Here is a 27,400-nt window from a genome sequence, read left to right on the forward strand (position 1 = left end):
GTGTAAAAAAATTTTTTAGAAGAATGTTTGATATATATATATATATATATATATATATATATATATATATATATATATATATATATATATATATATATATATATATATATATATATATATATATATATATATATATATATATATATATATATATATATATATCAAACATTCTTCTAAAAAATTTTTTTACACTGAAAGCTTATTTATTATTTAAGGCCTACATATATATATATATATATATATATATGTAATTCAATGTAAAATTACATCAAGTCATATGAACAGAGTTAAGTAATGTTTTAATAAATATCTTATTCGTTACTACCCCAGGGTCCGTATAACTCAGGGGTAGTAACTATAAAGAGATTAACTGTTAAAGAGAAGGAAACATAAAAATCAGTTCAAATTATAATTTTAAAGCTAAACTAAACAATAAATTTAGCTAAAATATTTTTAAAAATAAATTAAAATTTATACAGTTGTTTCTAATTATGTTGTAAAAATAAAATAGTAACAAAATTTGAATTATAAAAGTAATTATTTGATATACTTATGTCATTTAAAATATTTATATAAAAATAGGATATTTTATATTTGTGTGACAAGATGATTATACTCAAACTCTTATCTATCATCTTGTCGCACAAGTATGAAATATACAGTTTCTGCCATGTTTTGTATACTATACTTTTCCAATGATATACACAAAATACTTAATTGGCGGAAGGTTGTCGTACTAGTACTAAATGAAATCCTGCTTTCTCATTAGAGCCATTATTAGCTAATGAATTGCTAATTCCTATGTCAAACTATTAAATATTTAATGTAGGCCCTTGAAAATATTAACAGTATGTCATAATCTTTAAAAATGAAACGTTATTTACTTTAAAATTTTCCCAAACAGGATTCATCCTGTAAAATTTCTGAAATCAACTGTTTATCTTTCAAAGCACTTGTAACTTCTTCCCGATCCCACACCAAGCTAACTTTGTTCAATCTCGGTTCCTTTTTTCCAGTAATACTTATCATACCTCTCGTTTCTATTAATGAGCATAATCCCACAAATTCTGCTTGGTCCACAGAGCTAATTTTTCTTTTATCACAAACTCTACGGTATACTTCATGTAGTTTTCCTACTGTAATATCCTTATTACTACTTTTCTTCAGCATCAACAACAAAGAACACACAATTATTTTTTGTTGTAATGGAAAGGATTCGTCGCCCTTGTCGTCCAGGTTTTGAGATGTACCATAAATATTATTTAAAACAGTCAATACTTGTTTAAGATTCACTGTTTTCAATTCTTCTTCTACTAGTTGATTTGCCAAGTTTTCTACTGCTTTTAAAGCCCCACTTTTTTTACTCTGTTCGGCTAATTCTACTACCCTTCTTCCTATATCTAACGCCCTTCTGACATCTCCAGATACTGCTGCTACTTTACCTGCTAACATTTGTACTGCCGGAGTTGAAAATATTTCCAATACACCAGCTGACCTTAATCTTGACGTAAAAATTTCAACAATTTGTGACTTTGTGTATGGAGCAAAATGCATTAGATTAGGTTTTAGCTCACAGCGCGACTGAAGTCTTGGAAGAATCCTATCAGTTAAGTCGAGAGCATTTGCTATTCCTATTAGTAATACTTGAGCGTTTTGTTTAGAGGGCCATTCAAATATTGTATACAGGATCGATTGGTTTTTGCTTTCTAGTTGGTCAATTTCGTCCAGCACTAGCAAACTAAAAAAAAATTATACCTAAATGCTCTAAAGATATAAAAAATCTAAATTAGTAGTGAACATAAATGAAATCAAGGTAATGATAATAAATGAAAAATAAATGAAAAGCAAAATGCTGATACAATGATAAAATAAAATCTTTGTACAGTATTTTAGGAACCATAATGGCTTATGTAAAAATATTTTCATTTATTTCTGTATTCCACTTCCTTGTCTGTAAATGTTTCTGTTAAAGTATTTATACAGATGTATTTAGTAAATAAAACAGTGTCCCCAGAATGCTGCAGAATGCTACAGACTTGATCAGGAACGTGTCTAAGACTTACCCATTAATTCTGGTTTTGAACTGTCTGCTTGTCGAGAAGACTTCAATAATTGGAAGTAAGAGGAAGTTTTATTTTGAAAAGAATGCATCTGTGCCATACCTTATCAAAGGCTTGATTATGTCAAGGAATACTGATGGGCAATTTTTTTTCTCTGAGGGATCTATTGATCCTATGTATAATTCTGTGGTTTTGTTGGATGATAGAGTGTGAATGGCAAAAACCAAATTGGTGAAGTTTCATTTAAAATGGAACTCATTCTTAGTATTAAGAGTTTTGCATTGCTTTGCAATCTTTTTTCTAAAGCAATTTCTCAAAGTCTTACACAGTGAAAAATTTCGTAATATGGCACTTAATTAGCACTTAAATTTCTGCTTATTGTTTTTTCTGTCATCTCATATTACTCTGCTGACTTTAGTGATATTGCACGATTAGCAATACTATATAAAATACAACTAATCATTATCCAGTAAATGAGCACAAGAAAAATTGGACAAGGAGCAACAAAGAGATGGCACTTGCAGAACACCTTCCTGAAATTTTCACATGCAATGATGATATAGATGATGAATAAGAAATAATGGAAAACTTAATTTACAATTCCTACACTGTAGAGCCAACAGAGCCTGGACCTGAACAAGTAAGGGTAAAAAATGCTTAAAGAACTCTCCAAAAAATGTATCGTAATGCTAACCTAATTAATAACTTAATATAACAGTACCCAAGCTAGGCAAAAACCCAAATTATGTAGCCTCCTACAGATCCATGTGGTCAATCATATCTAAACTTCTTAAAAAACTCTTAATACTAAGTTTCATTTTAAATGAAATTCCACATCACAAATTTGGTTGCCGTCATTCACACTCTACCATCCAACGATGTCACAGAAATGTATATAGGAATTGCATAGAAGAAAATTTTGTAATATAGCACTTGAATTTCCGCTAATTGTTTATTTAGCCTGCGCATATTGCTCTGCTTACTTTAGTGACATGATCCAGTATGTGCTGCATTATCTGGGTGATTTATGTGGTAAATATGGTAGCCAGCTATTTTAAAAAATGATTTATGAGTAAAGTGAGTTTCGGATATGACCATTACATCTATCTGTTCTTTCTTTATGAATATTTTAGTTCTTCTTCATGTTGGCATTCTATAGTGCAATTCTGAGTGATTTACCCATTTTGCTTACCTATTAGAATTCATAGTATGTGAATATGAACGAAATTCAAAATTTTTCACTATAATCATTGCATTATATATTAATATAATTAATGTTGACTAAAAAGGGTATAATTGAATAAATATAATATAAATACTCACATAGGTTTATGCTTCTTTTTTAAATATTTATCCAACTGTTGTAAGTGGTCTTTTTCACTTTTGCCATTCACTTTAATATTCAATTCCTTACATATTCTTGAATAAATAGCTGTGGGAGATTTAATTGCAGTACAATTTACATATACATTATCAACACTAGAAGAAATCTGAAAAGAAAAAATTTTATAGAATTTCACCCTTTTTGAGCTATGATATCTAAAGTGGCAGAGGGAAAAATTGTAGATAGAAACTTTACTTTATGCGTTTGAATTTGCATATATAGTTTGTATAAAAAAGGATATTTAAAATTTTGAAATATGTACAATAAAAGAAACAAAATAGAAATGATAAAATCAAATATAAAAACCTAAATTAAAAAAAGTTTTCTTTTTCCTTGTGACTACTATATCTGATTCAAAAAAGTAGTTATCAGTATCAGTTTGTTTTTTAATTTTATTTATTTTTTTCTTTTGCTTAGGGAGGTTGATAAATTATTGATGTGGTTGAATTTTTATCCATTTTATATTAATTTTTTAATGTTAAGCAATAATTTAAAAAGTATCTTTTTCTTGGAAGAATAAAACAAAACAAAGTGTTTTGACTTTTTCTTATTTTTTGTTTTCTTTTTACCCTAGTTTGGCTTAATAATCAGTTATCCATTTTATATAACATAAATCAATAAGTATGCCTTTATAAAAGGTATTTAAACAAGAAATAAAATGTTGAAAATTGGGGTTAGAAATTAATCTTGTTTAATTCTAAGTCTGTAAAAATAAAAGTAAGGAATATGTGCTTTATATTCACAATTGTCAATATTTTCAGTCAACTGATTTATTTTCACATATGTCAAATATATTTTTTCCTTTTTGTTCTTCTGTAAAATTTCAGTTTTAGCAGTTGTCATTATGCTTTTAGAACAGTGATATAACATCAGAGAGATGCAGTTTTTATATATTAATCTTATTAGTATGATAATAATGTTGCAATAGCGAATTTTCCTCCCTGTCAGCAGGTCAAAAATTATGCAACAGACTTTAACTTCACATCAATATAAGTAGAATGGATAAAATAAGATTAATAATGTTGTACAATTAAATACTCACTTGTTTATCTTTGAGTATCATGTTTAAAGATGCAGTTTTTCCCGTGCCTGGAGGTCCACTGATATAAAGAGAACCTGAGGTACTGTTTTCAATATGTTGTACTATAAAATCTCTCAACTGGCTTAGTTCCCTTTCTCTTCCTGGCATGTCGTTTGGTAAAGTTCCGTGAAGTGCTTGTCTGGCACTTTGATATAAGGTTACATTCTTTGGTATTTCTACTTCTTTATTACTATCATCAGGTGCATCTATTTCTTTTCCATTTTTCTAAAATAAAACTAAATTAGAACTCACCAACTAATTGAACATTTACATCTACTTACCTCAGTACTTGTAGATTCATTTTCCTTGAATAAAGTTTTTCTACTAGATTTGGGTTTTGTGGGGCTTATAATACTTAATCGTTCTAATGAAGGAGTATTTGTTGTTGGTGTAGCCACATTTGGACTTGTTTCTAATCTCTTTTGTTTTGGTGGAGTTCCAGTACAAGAATTTGTTTTTGATTTACTTTTTCTAGGGTTAGGAGGAGGTTTTGTCAGTTCGTCGGAACTAGAATCACTCTCATAATAATATATCCAATTTTGATTCCTAAATTGTGTTTTATTTTTGTCGGAAAGTCGTATCGAAGACCTAGTGTTCATTCTTACCATTCCTTTATAATCGCAAATAAAAACAAATTTCAACTATAATTACCATTTAACTTTGCTGTTACGCGAATATTGTAAAATATAAAGTTTATATAGGTGATAAAATAATTGTTAAACTCCACTCTTTTCGACAAGTGCAAATATGACTACGTTGATTTAAAGAGAAACATCAAAATCCCGCTCTTACAACTGTCAAAATTAAAAGATATACAGAACACCAGCTGCAATCAAATGTTACCACATTTAATGATCCAAAAACAAATGAATCATGTATCGAGAACAATACAATTTGAGTTACAATTACCAATTGGAAAATTATTATTCAATCTTTAAAAGCTATAAAATTTGAATTCGTGTACCTGTATTTTATCGGTATGAATTTGGAAAATTTGAGAAATATATATCTATGGTATGAAACCTTTGATCCTTTCAAAGGGATGTTGCCATAGACTTCTATTTAATTTTTCTGTCATCTATGTTAGGTCTAGGAACTTTGATATCTTAGATATTGGTCGCACTGGTTAAGTAATTGACATTACGGTTGAGGTCTGTCAATAATCCTCTAATCTCTTCCATTTTAGTTTTGAACAGTACAAGAAGTGTACGTATAAATTCGTTATTATTAGAAGGATCGTCTAGTTTTTTTAAACTAGCCTTCTTTTAATAAACCTGAAATGCGGGCTAAGGTAAACATCTAGTGATATTTTTTGTTTTTGTTAATACATTCTTTTTTAAATTTCAAATTAAATATAAACTTTTACACGTTTTGTCGTTAAATACATAGATGATTAATTTTTTGGTTTTGAACGGTATTAGGATTATTTTCATTTAATAAAATTATTTAACATCTATTACACAGCTAGTTTCCCTTGGAACGTGTTTTTGTACTTAATATTTAAAGTATTTATAACACCGACTAAGGGTATATAAATTTGTGTTTCCACCTGCACTGTGTACTCCCTAACAGGAGCAGTCTAAGAGCACAAGACAAGCTATTTTTATTAAATTAACTAGAATGTTGAAAAAATATTCAATCTAATATAAATAACATTTTCAGTGGCGTAAGAAGCGTATGCGAAGGCTAAAAAGAAAGCGCAGGAAGATGCGTGCGAGATCAAAGTAGATCATGGTAAGTACTTTTTTACATTAATATATCAACTATTTGAAAAAATCATGTATTTTGCTCATTTTAATTATATCTATAAATTGTTGCATGCTTACACATTTAATATGGTGGAAAATTCCCTTGGAAGGTGTTTGTATACTCTACTATTTGGTATCCATTACACCAACTGGGGGTATATAAAATTGTGTTTCCACCTGCACTGTGAACTTGTAACAGGGGCAGTCTAAGAGCACAAAACAAGAATTTAAAATTTTAATAAATATATGCTTAAAATGTATTTTAACAGATATTATTGTGACATTGAACGAATTTACTTTAAACTGATGTTATTGTTTTTTCAGCATTACAAAAGTGGGGTAGGTACAGTAAATTATTACTTAAATTTAATTTTAATCTAAGCTACATGTGGTTTTCATAAAATTGATTTTAACCAATCCTAGAATTGATCTATTTCTGCAAAATTGTTCATTTTAAACGTTGAAAATCATTCATAGAAGTTAACAAGCAGATCAAAAACAATGGAGGGAAAAGTTTTTGACAGAAATTTTACAAATTGAAAGTTTAAAGTCTTCTCATTAGAATATGTTATCAATTAGGTTAGATTAGGTAAGGATACTTTGCAATTCTAAGGACCACCAATACACACCATGTAAACATAAATAACAATTTAAAAAATTGAAATACGATTTTTGATGTTATTAAAAAAACACTTATTATTTATTATATAATTGTATTGCCAATTATCCATAGATTCATAATTGTTCTAATAAAAGTAATTATATTTCAAATTAAGGAGTATTTTATTCAGTTTATATATTTTAATATTCTAGATATACTATAATATTTAGACTAGACCATACTAGTTTATTCTAGAGCATATTTATATCAGGATCAACTAGTTTGTCCTGAAAACTGATTTTGTCCATAACATATTTACAAATATAATTTGTTTATTAAATATATGCATATTAATTTTAACCAACTTATGCTAACAAGACATTAAAGAATCAAATCATTGAATGATTTTTAACGTTTGAATGAATTATTTTCTGGGGCTAGATCTATTCTAGGTTAATTGGTATCATTTTTGTGAAAAGCACATGTAGCTACAAAGAAAATTACATTTATAGTAATACTTCACCATACCCCATAAGTGCCTCATGCTGTCATTTTCATAAGTCATAACATGGGGGTTCAATCATTTCAAACTCTCTACCTACCAACGATTGGAAAACATTTTCACAAGTGTAAATTTTCAATAAATCTATTGTTTCATATGTCACTGTTAAGATTTGTAACTTTTTATGTTTTGTCACTTATTTTGTTTTATTAACTGCAAAAAACATTACAGGATAAACCTGAAAATCTTCTTTATTTTTTAAAATAAAGATAAAAATTTAAATTAATTACCAGGAGGGATACAAAGCACAATAAGTTTATTAATACTTTAACATTGACATTTTAGGCGTGATATTTTATTCCAGATAGTTTTAATCAGCTTTTAATCTGTCTAAATAACTGAAAGAATGCTGTTCAAAATTTCACATAGGTTAGTTGAAATATTCCATGGAAAAACATTTTAAATTTGGCGGATTAGCTTTGAATATCCAACTAAGTGTTTATTGCTGGCATATTAATTTTTTTTATTTTTTGTTTCAGAAATTTCATTTTCCCATTTATTTTCAGAAACTGAAGATTCTTGAAGTGAAATTTCATTTGTTAGAAAAACTTCAAAATTGGATCATCATTCATCTTTTTTATAAATTGACGACTTGATGGAACGAACCCAAAAAAATAATAAAATTTTGAAAAAATTGAAAGTATTTTATTTGAATATTTGAAGGCTATGTCTACTAGCTCCCTAATTATTTGAAATTGGAAAGAAAATTTATTGAAATCATTGAAATTTATGGTATTGCCTTATATGTACACACTTTCTGCTGAAGAAATTGTGGCTTTTATTAATTTGGGAAGTTATTGAACAGCAAATCATGTTCCCTCATACAAATTAAGTTGACTATTTTGAAATATTCTAGATACAATGAAAATTTGTGGTTTTCATAATTCCTTTTGAAATAATTTACTATGCGAGGAGATATTTGTTCAACTTTTGAATCAATTACTACAATTTGCAAAAGGATTATGGATAGACAAAAATGTGAAAAACGATTTAATGAGTGAGCTTTACTGCATTGTTTTAGTAGTCTAAAATTATTTTCGTTTTGTTACATTTTTAATGAAATCATTTTGGATACATAAGACAGGGAAAAAGAATCTTACGGTTTTATTATTTAGCGTTACTCATATGACAATAAGAGTTTATTTTGCTTTGAAAGAGGATTTGTGTGAGTAGAGCGTAGGGGCACCACAGCTGTTAAAAAACAAAGATCGTGTAAATCACAGTTGACGAAGGTTGTCTCCATGGAGTAATAAATTAAAACGAGTTAGAAGAATCGTGGACGTAAAGTGTGCGTTGAGGATTTCACCCTCTTAGGCTTGTTACATGTAAATAAGACTTTAGGGGAGGGGTTAACAATATAATGAATTTACACGTAGCAGATTTAAACTCATTGAAAATTTTAGTTGCGCCAGACCATTTTTTAAAAAACTTTTTTTGTAAGTAAATATTTTCATTCACTAAAGGAATGACAAAATTAATTTAAAACTTTCCGCAGTTTGTATACAAAGATAAAAAATTACAGAATTTTTTTTATCAAATAAACCGATTTGGCATTCTGGGAGTGATTCGAAATTTCAGTTCGCGAGCTAAAAATATGAGGAGGGTGAAATGAACCGTTATTGTATTTTTATATTTTTTTCTACCTGCAATTTTCAACGCCCGAGTTAAACGATACACATCCATATGTCATAACTTTATTGAGTATGATTTACTTTCCTGTACAATCTGATTCTGTGCAAACAGAATAATTATAATAATAGATAAGCAAGCAAATAATAAAATATATTCAATTATAATACAATTATAATGGACAATTTCGGGGGAAATCACCTTTAATTTCATAAATTGATGTAATAGACGAACATTCTATCACACTACAATAATAATTATCAATTATTAACCTATAAATGTTTATTCCAATACAAAATCTTAGTTCACTTCCGTAAACCCAGCACCCTTATGCTAAAAATCATTAAGTGTAATATTGAAAAAATCCGCGTGATCTCGTTATGAATTCGTTGTCAAAAAAATTTTATTTAAACATAATACTGTGGAAAATTATTGGGTTATTGAGTTGCATCTAGGAAATATTATATCAAACTAAATTCTTTCAAACAAGTTGACTTGCTGGGAATCGAACCTGAGACCACAGCGAGCAGGAAATTAAATTATTTCCTGCATAATTTAAATAGGGGCGTTCATTTGGTGCCCCCTAATTGAATAAATAATGGACCAATTCTGAGAAAAAAATTAATTTTCACCCACCACTAACAATTTTTTTTAACAATATCTCGACAATAAAAGGACGCGGTATTTTTTTAACGAGCAGATCACGCGGACTTTTTTCATATGATTTTTAGTATAAGTGCGCTGGGGTTACCAAAGTGTTTCCAAACAATTTAAAAAATAGACAGAGGAATTGTAATTTTTTCAAAGACATCAAAAATTCTAGATACAAATTTTTGTTTCATTATTGCGACAATACATTAAAACGAATTGCGGGAATGGTATATAATATAAAACCAGTATAGTATAAAACCAACATTTAAATTTTAGAATTTAAATATCATCGAGGATCTTTAGTTGGAATAAACTGATAAAATCAACAATTTACAATGCAATTACTGTTAAGAGATTAGCTTATATCCAGTTAAACTTCTTTTGTACAATCACCCCTCTACACTGTACCTCTACGAAATTCAGTATACCAATATGTAAAATTTAAAACGTATAACGGAATCGTAGACACTTAGAAATTCATTTTATTTATTCTAAATGGCATCGAACCGTTTGATACATGACACGTCACATAATTTTTAAAAAGATGAAGCATAGAGGTACAACAATAAATAAAATAAAAACAATTTGAATATTTTTTTATTTAATTTGAAAATTATGCACATAATCGCAATGGTGAGCAAAAATTTTGCAACGCAGATTCTGGTTAGTACTGCTATAACCCCCTGTAGTCAGGAATTTTTTTAATCCGACAAATTATCCCTCTATTATCCACCTATCCTGGGGCTTTACTTGTCACAGAGGTTTCCAGATATGACAAGGCAAAAAAGGAAAAAAATTCAGGAATAGAATAAACATATGGAAGGTGTAGATTGTGGATAGTTTTTTGGGTAGAAACCATATAACTACCTATGAGGTCAAAAAAGTGGTATTTGTACTTTGTTTTTAACTTACTAGATCTTGCAGTAATAAACGCATGGGTAATTTATAGAATGCAATGGAAAGAAGCCACCATAAGAAAAATCTACTTAAAATGAGCTAGTTCAGAAATGAATTAGCTCGTACAAGCACCAGCGCAAATATACTAAATGTAATTCTACAATTTTGTGTGGTAAATGTGGAGTCAGCCTGTGCCTAAATAAAAATAATAATTGTTTTGTTAATTATCATAAAGAATAAAAAATATCCAATGATATCATCTTTTTTTAATTAGTATAATGCTAATGATCTAACTTTGCATGATGATGGGAATTTCCATCATATTATTTTTTGCTCAATTTATACTATAAATATATAAGATTTTTTCAACAATTTTTCCTTCGATTTTGAACATGAATTATATAACCTTAAAATATTTCACCAATAAAGAAATAACCATGCAAAAAAGGACTAAAAGTCGATGAGATTTTTGATCGCTGAGATATCTACTTTCTGATGGTGTGAAAAATATTAGCAACAGCATGATAAATTTTCTCAAAAAGAGACAAAGAAAAAAATCGCATTCAAAATAAGTTGATACGTTATTTTATCGAGCTTTGAATTACCTTTCAAATGCTACTAAGTTTGTACAATCCATAAAGCAGGAGAAGAGTGAATAACTTTTTATTGAGTCACCCCTACACAGTATTTTAAAAGATATGTAGAGAAAAAGTATTGGAGTACTAAAATTAACCAAAAATCACGAATATAATAATTTTATTGTACTATCATCCTGTATCCTCCTTCAACAAAACTATTTTAATATTCATGTTAGACGTTAATCCTGACATTCATCAATATTTTGTTAATTGTGTAGATTAAAATGAGGTTTTTGTTAACTTATTAGTGAATCAAGCCTATCGTAGTTTCGTTCAAGAAATTTGTCCATGAAAATGATTTTATAAAATTTTGGGGTAAAAGTAAGTTGGAATTTCTGTAAACTGTGGAGATATTGTAAATCTGGTCTTTAGAGTTGGAAATTAATCAGCAACCTATAGAAAGCTAGATGAACGATACAGTGGTCTTTACTACTTAAAACGATAGGTAGATATTGGTTTAATTATTTCTTTAAGAATATCGGATATTTCTTACTAGATAGTTCATAATTGTACCAATAGAGGGTAAAAAACCAAAATTCCAATATTTTTTATATAATAAAATTGAGCTAAATCCTTTATAAAACGTAGAATAATTCAATAGAATGGTATTAAAGGACGGATAAATTAAAAATAAATGTATTTTTATAACTGCCCTCTATGCTTTTTCCAATAATCTATGCTGTCGATGTAAACACAAAATTAAAATTATGTATAACACGTTGTAGGTTCTTTTCAGTCATGCATCGCGAAAGTACATTCCTGAAACAGTCTATCCAAATAATAAACATCGTTTTTAATAGATATATAAGAGTAGGGAATACAATAAATTGTTAGGGAACATACTTTCACCAAATAATTATATTAATAAAATACATATAACGTTTATTCTTACAGTTTATACTTTTTGTGTTTCCAAAGTACAAATTGAAATTTGGCAACGTTTAAATCGAACTTACGCTTCAAAAAAACGTGATATTAATATTATAATTGCACTAAGTGAAAAACATGTATATATAAAAAAACAAGTAGGAAATAGATTTTCATTATTTACTGAACCGGTGCTGTTAGTATGTTCGATTTAAACGTTTTAACTTACACTGTCAGATATTGTTATAATATACAAAAGAAAAACAAAAATAGGTACGATTATCACAAATTTAAATATGCTTTTAGAGCATTTTAACTCAATGTTACCATTGGAGACTCACTTCTTTCTTTGTTTTTATTCTATTTTAAAGATATATGACAGTGTATTTGAATAGATTTTAATTTATTTATTTTTTTTTGTTAATAGAAGGACCTTTATTACACATATATATCACTAGAGTGCCGCTGCACTTGCCAGTCCTTTCTCGTGACGGTTCAATAACAACACTTGACCTGCAAGCGTGCACCATCACTTGCAGCACGATCCTGGTGCCTTAGCTCCCGCATCGCCTTCTGCTAATCGCCTGCCCTGGGCACTACCTCCTTGACCTGATGTCTGTTCGTTCTTGGGCAGTTTTTTAGCTAAAACAAAGAACATTAGTTGATCAAAAATTTATTATGTGAAAGCTAACACTGGATTCAATATAATAATTAAAGAGTATCAGACCATCATGTGACATAGACAAACATTAATGAATGGGTAAACAGCATATAAGTCAAAAGACAGATGACAAGACAAGAAGACAGGTAAAAATAGCAAAGGATTAATATAAATTAGTTTATATTTTTACTTTATTCAATATGATATTCAATATTTTAAAAGCATACCATCAATTATTAAAAAAAGCTCATATAAATTATTTTTATAAATTTTAAACAACTCTTACTATCATGCACGAAGAGAAATAAACCGAAAGATACGACTTGTGGTTCTAATTCGTTAACCATGCACACATAAACATAAAGACCTCATTTAATGATCACCATGTTGGTGTGGTCTTCGATACCATTACTAATCTGCCACCATATGCACACCTGGATTGTATGCAGCATTGCACAAATCAAAGTTCACTCTACTCATTCGAAAATATCACATTAACAAATTTGTCCTTTTGGTTTTATGAAATTTTTGAGGCAAAAGTAACTAAGTTAGAATTTCTAGAGCCTTTGGATACATTCATATGGTTTATTACACTGCATGGTCCTTCGAGTCGGAAATAAATCAGGAACCTATGGAAGGCTCAAAGGATCATATAGTGAAGCAATAGGAGAGGATCCAATGGATTGAGATTAGGACTGTTAGATTCAAACTACTTTTGAACAATTCTTACTATCGGGCATGAAGAGAAACTTTTCTCCTATAAAGAAACCTAAAGATACGACTTGTTCTGATTCGTTAATTAATGCAAACATGAGTGTAAAGACCTCGTTTAATGATCACCATGTTGATGTTATTCCCATCTGAGAACATCGCATTGAACAACTTGAAGTCTGTCCATCACAAATCATATTTGAAAAACTGTAGTGCTACAGTTAACGGATGTCCCTGTAAGTTGTCTTCTTATCATATTTCTTGTTGATGGTTCCACACACAATCTTGTTAAAGCCTAGTAGATATAATTCTTTATCTTAGTGCTTGTTTACTTACTTAATCCATATGTATCACTACCCTTACGGGTGTAAGACGTGGGGTTGATTTTATTTTTTTTTTCATGGAGTCTTTCTTCCAAAATTATTTCCATTTCTTTCTGTTTTTTATTTGTGGTAGTACTTCATGCAGTTTCTTCCCTCTGTTTTCATTCGCTTTGTCGATTGTGTCCATCCAGGTCTTTTTTTATTTTTCTCTCTTATCTTTATGGGTTCTAGTATTTTTTTTTTCTTATACTTTCTTCATCCTTTTCACATGTCCGAACCTTCTTAGTTGATTTTCTTCTATGTACAGTTCTACAGGTTTTAAATTTAATATTTGCCTATATGTTTCGTTTTTGATGTGGTCTAATCTAGTATCCTCCTCAATTTTCTGGAGGAACCTTATTTCTGTTGTTTTTATCTTTTTCCTTTCGGTCGTTGTCCATGTTTTGGAACCATATGTTAATATGGATATAACTTTTATAAATCTATTAAAGAGTCTAAGTTGTTGTAAGTTGTAAAAATAGGTTCTGATTTTTCTTCGTTCCTGACCTGATCTCGAAATTCTTTAAGTCTCTTGGAACATCCTTGATGCCATATAAATTGACATGGACTCTTTAGACTGTTTATATGTGTAAAAATATTTTTCCAATCAGCGGAATAGCTGCAGGACACTATTCTAGAGTAAGTTTCAATCAAGTTTGCAGCAAAAAATTTTAGCCAAAAAAGACCTAAAGTTCTCTCATTAGAAGTTCTAGCCAAATGATGAATTGTTTTAACCTTTGCTGAGGTGTATTTCAAATGTTATAATATTGTATTAGTACATATCAAGTTAAATATCGTAAAAACGTATATTCAACAGATTCAAGGTTAAAACTCTTTTTTTTCTGAACGCTAGTTTCATTGCCAGTTCTTGGTATAACCCTGCTTCAGTTGAAGTTAATTGAGACTAAAAGTTGAAATCAATAATAATTATTCATATTTTTATAATTTACTTTGTAATTGTAAAAATGTGGTATTTTATTATTTAATTAATTCATCCCTTAACGTTAATGTGCGTCAATAGAGCATATCCTTTAACAAGATTATTGAATGAGTTTGTAAAAGTATTTGTCTAAAAATAGAAGCACTATTAGTAGTATAGGAAAACTGTAAAAGGTTTTTTTTTAAGAAATTGAAATTACTATCGAAATATAGATAAATCCTTCAGAAATTTTTCCTTTAGAGGAATATATTTATTTTAAAAATTTTTTAAATGATGAAATATCTGTTCAATTATGAATAATTTTATTATTCGGCGATGAACCAAGTACGAAGCATCACGATCTAATTGAAATTGTGTATAGCTCAGGGGTTTGATAAGGAAAAATGTAGAAGCTACACAAAATCTACAAAGAGTCACTAATCAATTCAAGGAATGAACTAAAAAGTGACTAATGAAACTCAATTAATTAAAATAGGTAAACATAAATTTTACAAACAAAACAAACAATAATAACGTACCAATCTCAGTAAAAAGTAGTGATGTACCATATGGAAACACAGCTAAATGAGATGGAAGGAGTTTGCGGAAAAGAAAAAGAAATAGATGAAAAATATAGGAAAATGTATTGGATTATAGCAGAAAATTCCAAATGTCAACACATAATAAATTACTTTGGACATATGAACTACAGTTTTAGGAATGAACCACTTAATTTAAATCTCCAAAATGTTTTAGAATAATCTTCAATATATTCAAATGGTGAAGTTTACAGAGAAAATATCAGATACCTTTTTTGTAGAGGATTAAATTTTTTTACAAAATTCTTTTAGAAATTTTTTCTGTACAATCAATTCATGAGGTATGTTTTTTTGCTATTGGACTGAGAAAAAAATAAAAAAAAACTGCATTTCTGAGGATGTTTTTATTAAAATTAAGAGCTCATCAGAGGTGAGAATTTTTTTAAAGTGTCTAGCAACCCATTTTTGTGTGTCAAATTTTAAAAAAAAAATATTGAATTTTTTTCACCCACCCTAATGTGGATACTATATTCGAAATGTAAATTTTCATAGTGACCTCAAGATAGCAATAGTAAAATGAAAAAAATCAAAGATATGCTTAAAAGAGCGAATACAGGATACATAATCATTGACATGTCCCAGTTACTTTATCAATACAACCTAAACAGAAGACTGAAGAGGACAAAACGTTCAGATCTGGTGTAAATACTTAGTGAAAGTCTAAAAGCAGATAATATTTGGGTGACACCACTTAGTTTTAAAGATTTTACATACAATTAAGACAAAGTTGCTGGTTGATCAGTATATAATAAAAAAATATATGGTTTTATGTATTGAAAAATTATTATCAAATGTAGGAGTATCGATGTAAAATATTAATTACAATCTAAAATTGTAAGTTTCAATAGAACTAAGCAAAAAATTATAATAAACTTTATCGTTCCACTGGCTTTTTAATCCATTATACTAAAGCATAATGGAAATGTGTGAATGATGATTTTTCTTTGTCAAACGTTTGGTTTCATTGGTTGTTTCTAAAATTAAAGTGGGATTCTAAAAAATGTAATATAAAATATACAAAAAATGGCCAAGGATAATATTAAACAATGCAGTTTTGGGAAATTAAAAAATCAAAAAGTTCTCCTAGATTGATTACATTCGTTTATCCACTAGAATACCATTCTATAAATTATATGAAGACTTGTACCGAGGCAAGTATAAATATGATGATACAGGAACATTCTTCTTCTTTCTTCTTCAACCTGCGCTACGTTCCTTTAAGAACTAGAGTCTTCTCAACAATCGATTGCACATCCTTTCTGTCCTGAGTATGGTGCCCCCAACGTCGAACCCCTAGCTGGATCAGGTCTGCCTCAACGTCCTCCAACTAGCGAAGGCGCAGTCTTCCTCTCAGACGCCGTCCTTCAGGAACTCTATACATGGCTATGCGCCGGTATCGATCAAAAAGCATCCTCTCCACCTGTTCCAGCCGCCTTAGATGCGCTCCTCGGATGAACGCCACCAAATCTGGCTCAGCTCAGCATTCCTCTGGACCCTTCACGCAACAGTTCTCGCAAACAGGGCCTAAAATCTTTTGTAGGATCTTACGTTCCAAGCAGTTCAAAATCCACTCACTTGTCGTCGTCATAGTCCATGTCTTGCATCCATGTGTGACTACGGGATTATTGTCTTGTAAATTGTGAGCTTTGACTGTAGTGAGAGTCCTCTAAACTTAAGTGCTATCTGGACTGTCCAGAAGCATCTGTTCCCCACAGATGCTTCTTGCCTTGATCTTGTTGACACACAATCATCTTCAGTTATCAAGGCCCCAAGACATTTGAATTGGTGGCACACAGGAAAAGATGTTCTCTGACTTGGAACGTGGTTAGGGAGGTCGGGGGGGGGGGGGGGGGGTCTCTTGAGGTTCACACGGTTTTCTGCTCATTGATTTTGAGTCCTCTTGCTTCAGCTGCTCGCTTGAACTCCTCAACTGATCCTTATGCTGTGTAAGCCTATTGCAAATAGTTCCTTCGGGATTCTTTCGGAAATTTATTAAGTTAAATATTATACTAACCTATTGCTAAAAATATATCATTAACATTCATTGCGGTCTTTGCGGAGGTTTCCATAAAAAGTAAACCATTTTCATCGGCGTACGTTTGCGCTTCATCATATTCTACCATACGTTTATTAGCCAAATCGTGTTTATTGCCGGCTAAGGCTATTACAATTGTTGGACTCGCTTGCCTTTGGAGTTCTTTTACCCACGTTTTCGCCCTACCAAATGTGTCTTGATTGGTTATATCATAGACAACTATAGCTGCCTGGGCGCCTCTGTAGTACATCGGGGCTAAGCTGTGATATCTAAAACAATGAAAAATCCTTTAAAAATCTAAATTCATATACTCAATAAGATATAATATAAATTTGATATCAAGATATTACTAAAATTTAAAAATAAGATCTGTATTGATAGTCTGTACATTTTATTTTATGGAGGTGACCAGTGACCTATTTCTCAGCGAGCTTCACAGTCTTATTCTTCTTATAAAGTCTATCAGCTTAGAGGTTGAATCTTTCAAGCAGAATCTTCTTATTAGCTCCACAGTTTCCTCCTCTGATCCTACATAATCCACATAAAGACTCCTCTGTCGACCCCATCAATTTTAAATGCCTATAGAATTTGCCATACTCTTTAACTTGTTATTAAAGCTGTATGCTGTGGGTTGTCTTTCATATCCTCAATTAGCTTTCAATAGTCGGCACTGTAGGTCTGTATTATTTACTGTCCAGCAAGACTTCTATTGCAGTTGTGGGAGTAGTTCTAATGTCCCCTGTAACACACTGGAAACATAGTCTTATAGTCCCTATTTTCGGCAACTATGTCTACAACACCAACGACTTGGTGGACCATGGACCTACTAGGCATGTTTTCAGTCATTATTATACATTTTCCCAATGACGTAGTAGGTTATATTTGCATAATTCTTTATTGTTCTCATTACAACTTTATTCTTGTTATTATAGAGTAAAAGTAATACATCACTCGATAAGTCGCGTGACTGACATACAGATGGCGATGCCATTGTCAAATCCATATGACGTTTATGAAGTACTAACAGCTACTTTTCGATATTTTCAAAACAATTTCATGTGACAATTTATTATTGCTTATTGATGAGAAAAAAATAGTGTACAAGCTCAGGAATTGCTTCAAAAGTGTTATTTGGATTTAGCCCCATCGAAAAGAGCCATTTGTTATTAGTTTGCTAATTTTAAATGTAGTCGTACAGATACCGATGATGGTGAACGTTCTGATCGTCCAATTGAGGTGATTACTCCAGAAAATATCAAAAAAGTTCACAAATTGTTTATATCTAATCGTAAATTGAAGCTGCGATACTGAGATAGTTGAGGCCTTAAAGATATCAGAAGGCAGTGTGTTTATAATTATGCATGAACATTTGACTACGAGAAAGCTTTTTTAAAAGTGGGTGTAGCGTTTACTTATAATCGATCAAAAACAACGTGTTGATGATTCAGAGCAGTGTTTGGCCATGTATACTAATAAATCGGATTTTTTGCGTCGATATGTGACAATGGATGAAATATGGATCCATACACTCTGGAATCAAAACGATCACCATCTAAGTGGACTGCAGCTGGTTAACCACGTCCAAACACACAACAGTCAGCTGGGAAGGTTATGGCTTCAGTATTTTGGGATGCGCATGGAATATCTCTCCCAAAAGGGAGAGACAATCAATAACGAATACTACATAGTTGTTGGATTGTTTGAATTTAAAAATCAAAGAAAAACGGCCTCAAAAGTCGAAGAAAAAACACCGTTTTTTCAAGACAATGAACCAACTCACAAGTCGATGGTAACCATGGTTAAATTGAACGAATCACACTTGCTTCCTCATCCACCGTATAGTCTAGATCCGGCTCCTAGTGACTATTGTCTATTCGCTGATCCCAACAAAATGCTCGCCGGTAAGAAATTCAGCTCAAATGAAGAAGAAAATTGCTGAAACTGAAGCCTATTTTGAAGCAAAAGATAAATACTTCTACAAGCACGGTCAAAAAGTTAGAAAAGCATTGGAATGATTGTAATGCTATTGAAGGAGATTACATTGATAAATAAAATCGATTTTTGGCTAAAAAAACCTTGTTTTTCTTAGTTAGTCACACGACTCATTGACTTATAGTATATTTTTATGTTGAAATGTACTATTGCGAGCGTAGATTATCATATTATCAAATTTTAAACTAAAAATAATGAAATAAAGTTGAGGAAAAATCGGCTTTTAGGAAAATGTCAAGAATTAGACATCACTTCACAGACCTTCCAATACTTTTTTGCACAAAAATTTTAATCTATTGATGTCTGTATAGAAAAACAATACAACAAAATTAAATTAGAAGAATGCAAATAAGCAGAAGGTCCTTGGTTAATAGTTTGTTGGTTTGAATGATAATAATAACTGACATAAAAGACATTTTTTATTAATTTTAAGAAAAATATCTATTCCTTCGAAGTCCAACAAAATCTATTTTCTTTTTATAAATTTTTCTTCAAAATTCAATTACATTTGATACTATAAATTTTATTAAAGAATATTTATCTATTGAAATATGATAACCTTTCCAATTATATAACAATTTCACAATTTAAATATATAAAAAATACAAATTATTATCTATTTTAAGGTTAGAACTCATATTCCAGCAGATAAAACACCACGTTTACAAATAAAAAAAATCGAAGAAAAACCAACAGATCATTTTCAAAAACAATAGGCAATGTAAAGAGCACCTATCCAAAATTCTTAATCTCATTAGGTGGTTGAATGAGATAAGGTGAAAAGAGAATTTTTGGATAATTCATCTAATAAAAAATAGACTATTGTGAGAAAATTACCTGGAAGAGAGAAAATAACACCAGAAAGGGCAAAAAACTAAGAAAATAATAAGACACTTCTTTACTAAGTTGGAATTTATGGAACCGTTGGTGATTGGTTACACTATCACTACACCAACACTCACAATTATACTGTCTGACACGCGTTTCGATAACCAAGTTATCATCTTCAGAGACTGAAGGGAAATTGAAATCCGATAACTTGACTAACCTCTTTTATACTGAAAATTAATTCCAGAGGGAAAACCTTCCTTGTGGGAATCTTCACATTTATTCCTCGACTATTAAACTATAGAGTGGGCTATAAGGAATTGGAATCACTGGAGACATTATCCAATGATACAGCGTTATTCTAAATAATGGACCCATTTTTAAAAATTCGTATTTATTAAAGTACAAATGCTACATGAATAATTTTTATACCATTTGAAAGGGGAAATTTCAAAGTTTTTTTTTAATGTTTTACAAGTGTAGGCAGGCAGTGATGGTTCCAGAAACGGCCACTAAAGTTTTCGCAATAGCCCGCTATTCTGTATTACTGCCTGTTGTGAGTGAGATGGCGACTTTGGAGCACAAGATGTTCTGTGTTATTGAGTTGGCAAGAAGTGAGTCGCAAGTTGTAGTGTAGCGGGCATTTCGTGCTGAAATAGGTACTAAACCCCCAACTAGAAAAAGCATTACTCGTTGGTTTAATCAATTTAAAGAGACTGGAAATGTGTGAAAAGGAAAAAGCACAGACCGACCGCGTGTATCAGAAGATGATGTCAGACGGATAGAAGACAGTTTTGTTCGCAGCCCAAGTAAGTCTACCAATAGAGCTAGTAGAGAACTTGGAATACCCCAACCAACTGTATGGAAAGTTCTGAGACGGCGTTTGCCCTACCTTTAGAACTCGTGAAGGCTCTCAACCCTAATGACAAAAAGAAGTGTTTGCCGTGCAGCATGACAGAAGAAAAGTTAATAGAGGCAGTAAGTTAACACAGAAAGCTTTACGATACAAAAAATGGTGATTATATAAAGACAAAACTGTATATTGTCCACTGTTTTTTCTCTTCGATAGAATAAATTTTTTGAAGAAAGATTGAAACTCCATTGTATATAAATAACCTTTCAACACTTTTTATTATTTTTAAGTAACAAACAGTTTTTAAAAAAAGCATTCAAGGTAAACAGTTTCCACTGAAATGCGCTAATTAATTCAGCATTTCAAAACTATTTTAATCACAATCTATGAGTGTTTTTAATTGTACAAAGATAAGATAATTAAGTTATATTTAATAAATCATTCCCTAGAGAATTAACGAAAAATAAATTTTTTCAACAAAGCATGTCACAGCCAACTTAAGTATGATGTTAGAAACAGCCGGTAAATTGAACTACAAAGAGAAATCTAAACTGATGAGCGAAATGATATCACACGTTAGTAAAAATAATAAAAACTTAAATCTACACTATATATCACCTCAAAGCCAACACAGGCTTGTAAATTGGGCAGAAGAATGTGACTTACACTTAATTACAATCAAGTTCAGAGATTGGACAGTTTCTAGAAGATTTGCAAAATAAGATGTTGCAAGGTGATACCAAACAATTCTATATTTAGATCAAAACTTGAATCTACACTATATATCCCCCTCATAGTCAACACAGTCTTGCAAATTGAGCACAAGAATATCAACAAATTGTGTCAAACAAATGCATGGATAATTTAAAATCGAGCAGTGCCGTAGAACACAAACTTTACACAAGGAGTGATGATATGGGGGTTTAGTCTACAAAGTTTTTTGAAAAAATCTAACATTAATATTCTCTAATGGATTGATTGATTGAATATTTCAAGCTCTGGAATCGTCGTTTTTTAGCTTAAAAGAATATTAGTTGTGGGTGCATTTAATTTATTTATTTATTTTTAAAATAAGCTTAAACTTCAGCTATTGGCCCATGAAACATCTGGGTACCCTGGTATCCACAGTATAGAAACTAAATTGAAAATGATTTTTATAAATGGATGCAACTTTATTATTTTTAATAACATTTAACGCACAGTATGATATTAATTGTGTACTTGTCACATACTGGTCCGTGACAATTGGCACAGCTCTTATGAGTTACCTTTTCCTTCCGGTTTCATCTTTTGGAACTACTGGACCAGGATTTATTTCAATTGTTTCTGCTAGTACATAACCTAGAATACTTATAACAACAATCTTGGTGTTCATTTATCAGTAATACCTGCTCTTCATTTAGCTTCCACATAAATTAACTACGTTCTGTCGTTTTTTTGACAATCAGTGGAGAAATATCTAGCATGTTGAAAAACATTACCATTGATTATTTTGAAGATGTTTTTGGTCAAATAAAATGCTAGCTTTACATTCATAATAAAAATTTATAATTTCTAGTTTTTGTTTTGAGTCATCAACAACTGATGCATTTGAATGCATTGTAGATAACAGAATGACAGCTTTATTTTTTTTGGAACATAAGAACTTTTTGTGAAATCCAAAAACTGTTGAATACTACTCATATTTCAAATTTTTTTTTATAATGAAATAAACAAAATTTTTAATACATTCCAGTACCTACTTGCTGAAAGTCAATTACTAAAATAAGGGTTGAACATGTCATCAAGAGGGTCGCGACTGGGTAGTTTACCACAATCTCCAGCTACAGATTCAAGAAGTTTACAACAATATATCACAAGTAACTATTAGAATACTTAATTTATCATAGCCATGTAAATGAGTGCATTAGAAATCTTGATAAAGAGAATTAAGAAACACCTTTTTAATGTTTATTTACAAATTAATTCAATTATTTACTTTAAAAATAGAGTGTAGAAATTAATTTTATGTTTCTAAATTGTCTTGATTTTAGGTCTCTTCTGATTTAAAATTAATTTTTTTAAAGATAGATAAAAATTTGAAGTTTCAATCTATTGCGATCTTTATTGAAATATCAGAAAAGACCTAAAATCTAGATGATTTAGAAACATAAACATATCAAAAGGTCTTAGGAATAAGAAATTTACTTTATTTTAGTAGTTACAGCTATTGGCAAAAAATACCATTACTGCCTTGTAATAGTAACATAGAATTGGTATTAGTAATGATCATAGTTGTTGTCATCAAAATTATGATACATTTGTACTCAGTAATAGTTTTTATTTGACATGGTATTTCTCTCAAAAATCATTAGTAACATTGCTTTGTCAACACACCCGAGTTTATTTGGAGTAATATTCATAACATCAAAACTAAAAGAATATTTTAAGACTGTACACTAAATGTTCCCAAATGGATTGAATTGAAGCTAAGAACAATTTTTTGATTTTAAACTGTCACATATTGTGAACTGTTCATTAATAAGTCACCTGTATGTTTATAAAATCAATATTTCTTTAATGGTATGTGACTTACCTTTCTTGACCCGCAGTATCCCAAATTTCAAATTTTACAGTTGTATCATCCAGGCATATAGTTTGTGTAAGAAACGCAGCTCCTATAGTGCTTTCTTGGTATTCATGGAACTGCCCTTTAACAAACCTCAATACCAAACTGGATTTACCAACTGCACTTTCTCCCAATAAGACAAGTTTGAACTGACATATTTTGCCTTGAGTGGCACCATTTGGTCTCTGGGCAGTTCCGGTTCTATTTGCCGCCATTTTCAATTAACTAAAAGAAAAATTGTCTTTAAAGGATTTTACAACTATAATAAATAAGAGAACGCAAACAAGCAACCAGATTGAAACTTATTTTGTAATGAGGGCAGAAGGAATATGGAAAGAAAATACCTTAGTAGTGAAAAGAATTTACCCCAGAAAAAGGTATGAAAAGAATAGAATCAGATCAATAAATAAAAATTGTTTAAAAAGGACCCTACATTGTAGGGCCTACAATTATGACAAGATTTTAATTTGCTATAATATATCCAATATAGTGTTGTCAATTCTATCAAACTCCATCAACATCTAATAGTCTCAGGTTAGTATAGCAGCATCAAATGATAGATAAGTTGATGTTAAACCTTTTGCTTTTTCAGAAGAAACTTGTATAATATCAAAATTTACAAATTATACAGGAAAGCATTTTCCACAGTATTGAATGGAGTTTTGTAGATGATTGTTTTACCTTTTAACAGAATTATCTCTTACCTTATGTTACTATTCTAGAGAAAATGTGAAGGATACTAAGCAATTCTGTGTACTTTGTTGTGTTTTGGAGAATTTTTGACATTATACACTATGCATGAGAAGAGGCGATATTAGCTATCTACATATGTAAATATGTCATAATAAAAGGAGTGTGGAAATATTAATAAAAATCGACAAACTTTGGAGAAAAATCACATGTTGAACATGGGAAATCAAAACAAATGTACATATTGTGCAAAGCTATGGATGTTATTCCATACATAACCATATTACTTATAATTGAATAATTTTGTGTAAATCATCCTCAACAAAAGCATTTTCAGTGTGTTTTCAAACTACCAAGAAGTTGAATGTTGACTTGCCTTTAACCTCTATTTATGTACTTAAGATTTGTTTATTAAACAAATACTTGTTATATTTGTATAGTATCAGGCTTATCTATTCCTCTCATAAATTTGTTGATTTGTTCTTCTAGACAGTATTAGTATGTATACTATGAGTCAAAAGTTTTTGCCCACCTTGTCTATTTAAATTTTTGATTCGTTGATGAAACCCCTTTGGCTTTTATTATTTTGCTGCACGATTGGCAATCTCTGTAATAATTTTCACAAATAATTATCGTCTATTTGGTTCCATTTATTTTTCAGAATACTCCAAAGATGCGAAATAGAAATAGGACACTGCTTTCTGATTTCCCTATCCAATTCTTCCCACAACAAGTCAATCGGCTTAAGGTCAGGCGCCTGTGACCAAATCATTACTTTTAGTACATTCTTCCTTTCCAAGTCTTTCAAATACTCTTTGCACAGCTTCGAGAAATGCTTGGGATCTTTGTCATACTGGAATCCCTTCAATTTTTACCAGGTCTTGAGTCGCTCTATCTCTAAAGCATCCCCAAACCATCACCAAGCATCCGTTGTGGTTTACAGTTAGGATTACACATGGATCTAACATCCGTTCTTTTTTTGACGTGCTCGCAAACACTCTTCTCTTAGACACAAAAACCTCAAAGTTTGACTCAACACTCCATAAAACTCACTCGCGTCCAGTTTTTATGTTTTTTAGCCCACTGCAACTTCTTCATTTATTTTGACACTGTCATCCTTCCAAAAAGACCAGCTTCTCCAATCTCCTCACTGAAGTACTCAAAGGCAGATTCCTAAATTAATTTAAGTTTAAATTAAGTCCTGAACACTGGTAGATGCATATTTTTTCCCGTTGCAGTCCATGGTACATCTTTCAATTTGACAGGAATAGTACAGTTACTTTGCCTAGACTATGAAGAGTTGCAATTAATGCACAAGTTTCAACAAATAGTTAATTGGTTTTGGTTGATTGTACTAAAGTATAAATCCCAGCATGTTATTACATCTCACAGGGCTAACTGGGACAAAACTATAATCATAAACACTGAATAAATAATTCACAACTAAATTATAATAAACAAATCAGCTGCACTTGCAAGTTTTAACTTGTTACACTCACCTAAAAAATATAAACATGTGCTCATATAAATTAAACACTGTTATTTTTGGCTTGTATGATACTGTTTCAATATTAGGTTGATGATATGAAAGAAAAATTTGTTAATTAATTTTAAATGAATGGATCATTGATCAACCTGTAGCGTATGTCCACTTCAATAACATTTAAATTATCATAACCTTATACAATTGATAAAACTGTGCATATAAACTAACCAAATAATATTTTTTGAGATAGTGAAAAATTAATTTGATAAGTACATAATAATATAACCATCTACCTCTGACTTAAAAGGTACTCACAATATCTACTTACATTCTTTAAAAAAACTTCACAAATTAGATAAAGAGGAAGAAAAATATCTTTCAATATCGCATTTGATAAGCTTAAACTATTGCAAATCTAAATAATCAACATCAAATCTTATTTGGAATTATTCATATCTTATTAATGATTATTAATAAATAAAAAATGAAAACACAACTGATGGCTTTATCAGAAAATAGTTACTTATTTCTACATCGTTTATTACCACAATGTCAGTAAATTTGCACATGAAGGAACTTTTTGTTGTCTAACTTAAAGACTTATCTTAATGATAGACCAATATTTATTTTTTGATGAAAAACAAATTTAATTGAGAATGATAATTAAATAGACATTGTTACTTTTGTGACATCGTTGAGAGACGTAGTAAAGATGTAATCTATCCAAAAATAACAAGTACAAAAATTTATTATGAAATCAAATTAATAGAGAAACATTCATAAAAAGTTCGTACCATTTGTCTCCATACGTATAACATGATGTCTAGTAGGTTAAAAAAAGCGCAATCCAGTTATTATTGAATCTACGATTTTCACCTTAATCACTCCAATATATACAGCAAAGCAAATATAATTATATGAAGAAATGCTGAACAACAAAGAGGGGGGCGTATAGCACACTCACTGATTAAAGAGGATTTCAAGGGCGTAAAAGATTTAGTAAATCAGCTGACTGTTATAACAAAATGTCTACATTTTATTACTAATTGATTCTAATCAACAGGTCTGCCAAGAATAAAGTATGTGTAGTAACTCGAAGGATTTTGTAAAATATCAATGACGCATTTTGACAAGGGGAAAAACATTAATACAGTTAACCTACCTATATATAGGGTTTTCTTAATTCCCACTTTGAGATCACGTATCACTAATATAATAAACACTTTCTTCCGACATAAAAACGTTTATTCGATTATAGTTTTTATATAACAGCACCTATTTTATACACAAAAGATGTAAACGAGAGCAGACAAAAATGACAGTTCCACTAAACGACGTCAACAATGGTGCCAATATCTGAGTCATCAATTATTTGGTGGACATTAAGGAGATACCAACCTATTTTACCAGTTACTGAATACTACTACTTTTACCAGAAACTGAATACTACTACAGCCCTGGATAAATACAATTTTTATGCTAGAGATTAAGCTAAAATGATAATTGGGTCAAACATTTAAAAAATAAAACGTTTTCAT

At 30.3% G+C, this 27,400-nt stretch overlaps 2 protein-coding genes and 1 long non-coding RNA gene across 6 annotated transcripts; 1 reads left to right on the forward strand and 2 right to left on the reverse strand.

Moving 5' to 3' along the window:
* Positions 1-262: 262 nt before the first annotated feature.
* LOC130444591 (cell division control protein 6 homolog) lies at positions 263-5,617 on the reverse strand. 2 transcript variants are annotated; one of them, XM_056779820.1, is made up of 5 exons: positions 5,490-5,617; positions 4,807-5,135; positions 4,487-4,750; positions 3,384-3,550; positions 263-1,738 (listed from the first exon to the last, which is right to left on the reverse strand). In XM_056779820.1, exons 2-5 carry the CDS (start codon positions 5,131-5,133, stop codon positions 886-888), a joined length of 1,611 nt encoding a protein of 536 aa, XP_056635798.1. In that variant the 5' UTR covers positions 5,134-5,135; positions 5,490-5,617; the 3' UTR covers positions 263-885. The 2 variants fall into 2 exon arrangements, with proteins under 2 accessions (XP_056635798.1, XP_056635797.1); XM_056779819.1 differs by lacking the exon at positions 5,490-5,617 and having other exon boundaries at positions 4,807-5,317.
* Positions 5,618-5,664: 47 nt separating this feature from the next.
* On the forward strand, positions 5,665-8,077 carry LOC130444593 (uncharacterized). Its single transcript, XR_008909975.1, has 3 exons — positions 5,665-5,816; positions 6,188-6,259; positions 7,916-8,077. It is a non-coding gene; the product is annotated as an uncharacterized LOC130444593 (long non-coding RNA).
* Positions 8,078-9,200: 1,123 nt separating this feature from the next.
* LOC130444594 (ras-related protein Rab-5B) lies at positions 9,201-27,225 on the reverse strand. 3 transcript variants are annotated; one of them, XM_056779821.1, is made up of 4 exons: positions 27,025-27,225; positions 23,654-23,911; positions 17,385-17,674; positions 9,201-12,760 (listed from the first exon to the last, which is right to left on the reverse strand). In XM_056779821.1, the coding sequence occupies exons 2-4, from the start codon at positions 23,899-23,901 to the stop codon at positions 12,648-12,650; spliced, it is 651 nt and encodes a 216-aa protein (XP_056635799.1). In that variant the 5' UTR covers positions 23,902-23,911; positions 27,025-27,225; the 3' UTR covers positions 9,201-12,647. The 3 variants fall into 3 exon arrangements, with proteins under 3 accessions (XP_056635799.1, XP_056635802.1, XP_056635800.1); XM_056779824.1 differs by lacking the exon at positions 27,025-27,225 and adding an exon at positions 26,657-26,983; XM_056779822.1 differs by lacking the exon at positions 27,025-27,225 and adding an exon at positions 26,191-26,462.
* Positions 27,226-27,400: the final 175 nt, after the last annotated feature.

The sequence above is a fragment of the Diorhabda sublineata genome, chromosome 5, assembly GCF_026230105.1.
Source record: "Diorhabda sublineata isolate icDioSubl1.1 chromosome 5, icDioSubl1.1, whole genome shotgun sequence".
Lineage (NCBI taxonomy): Eukaryota > Metazoa > Arthropoda > Insecta > Coleoptera > Chrysomelidae > Diorhabda > Diorhabda sublineata.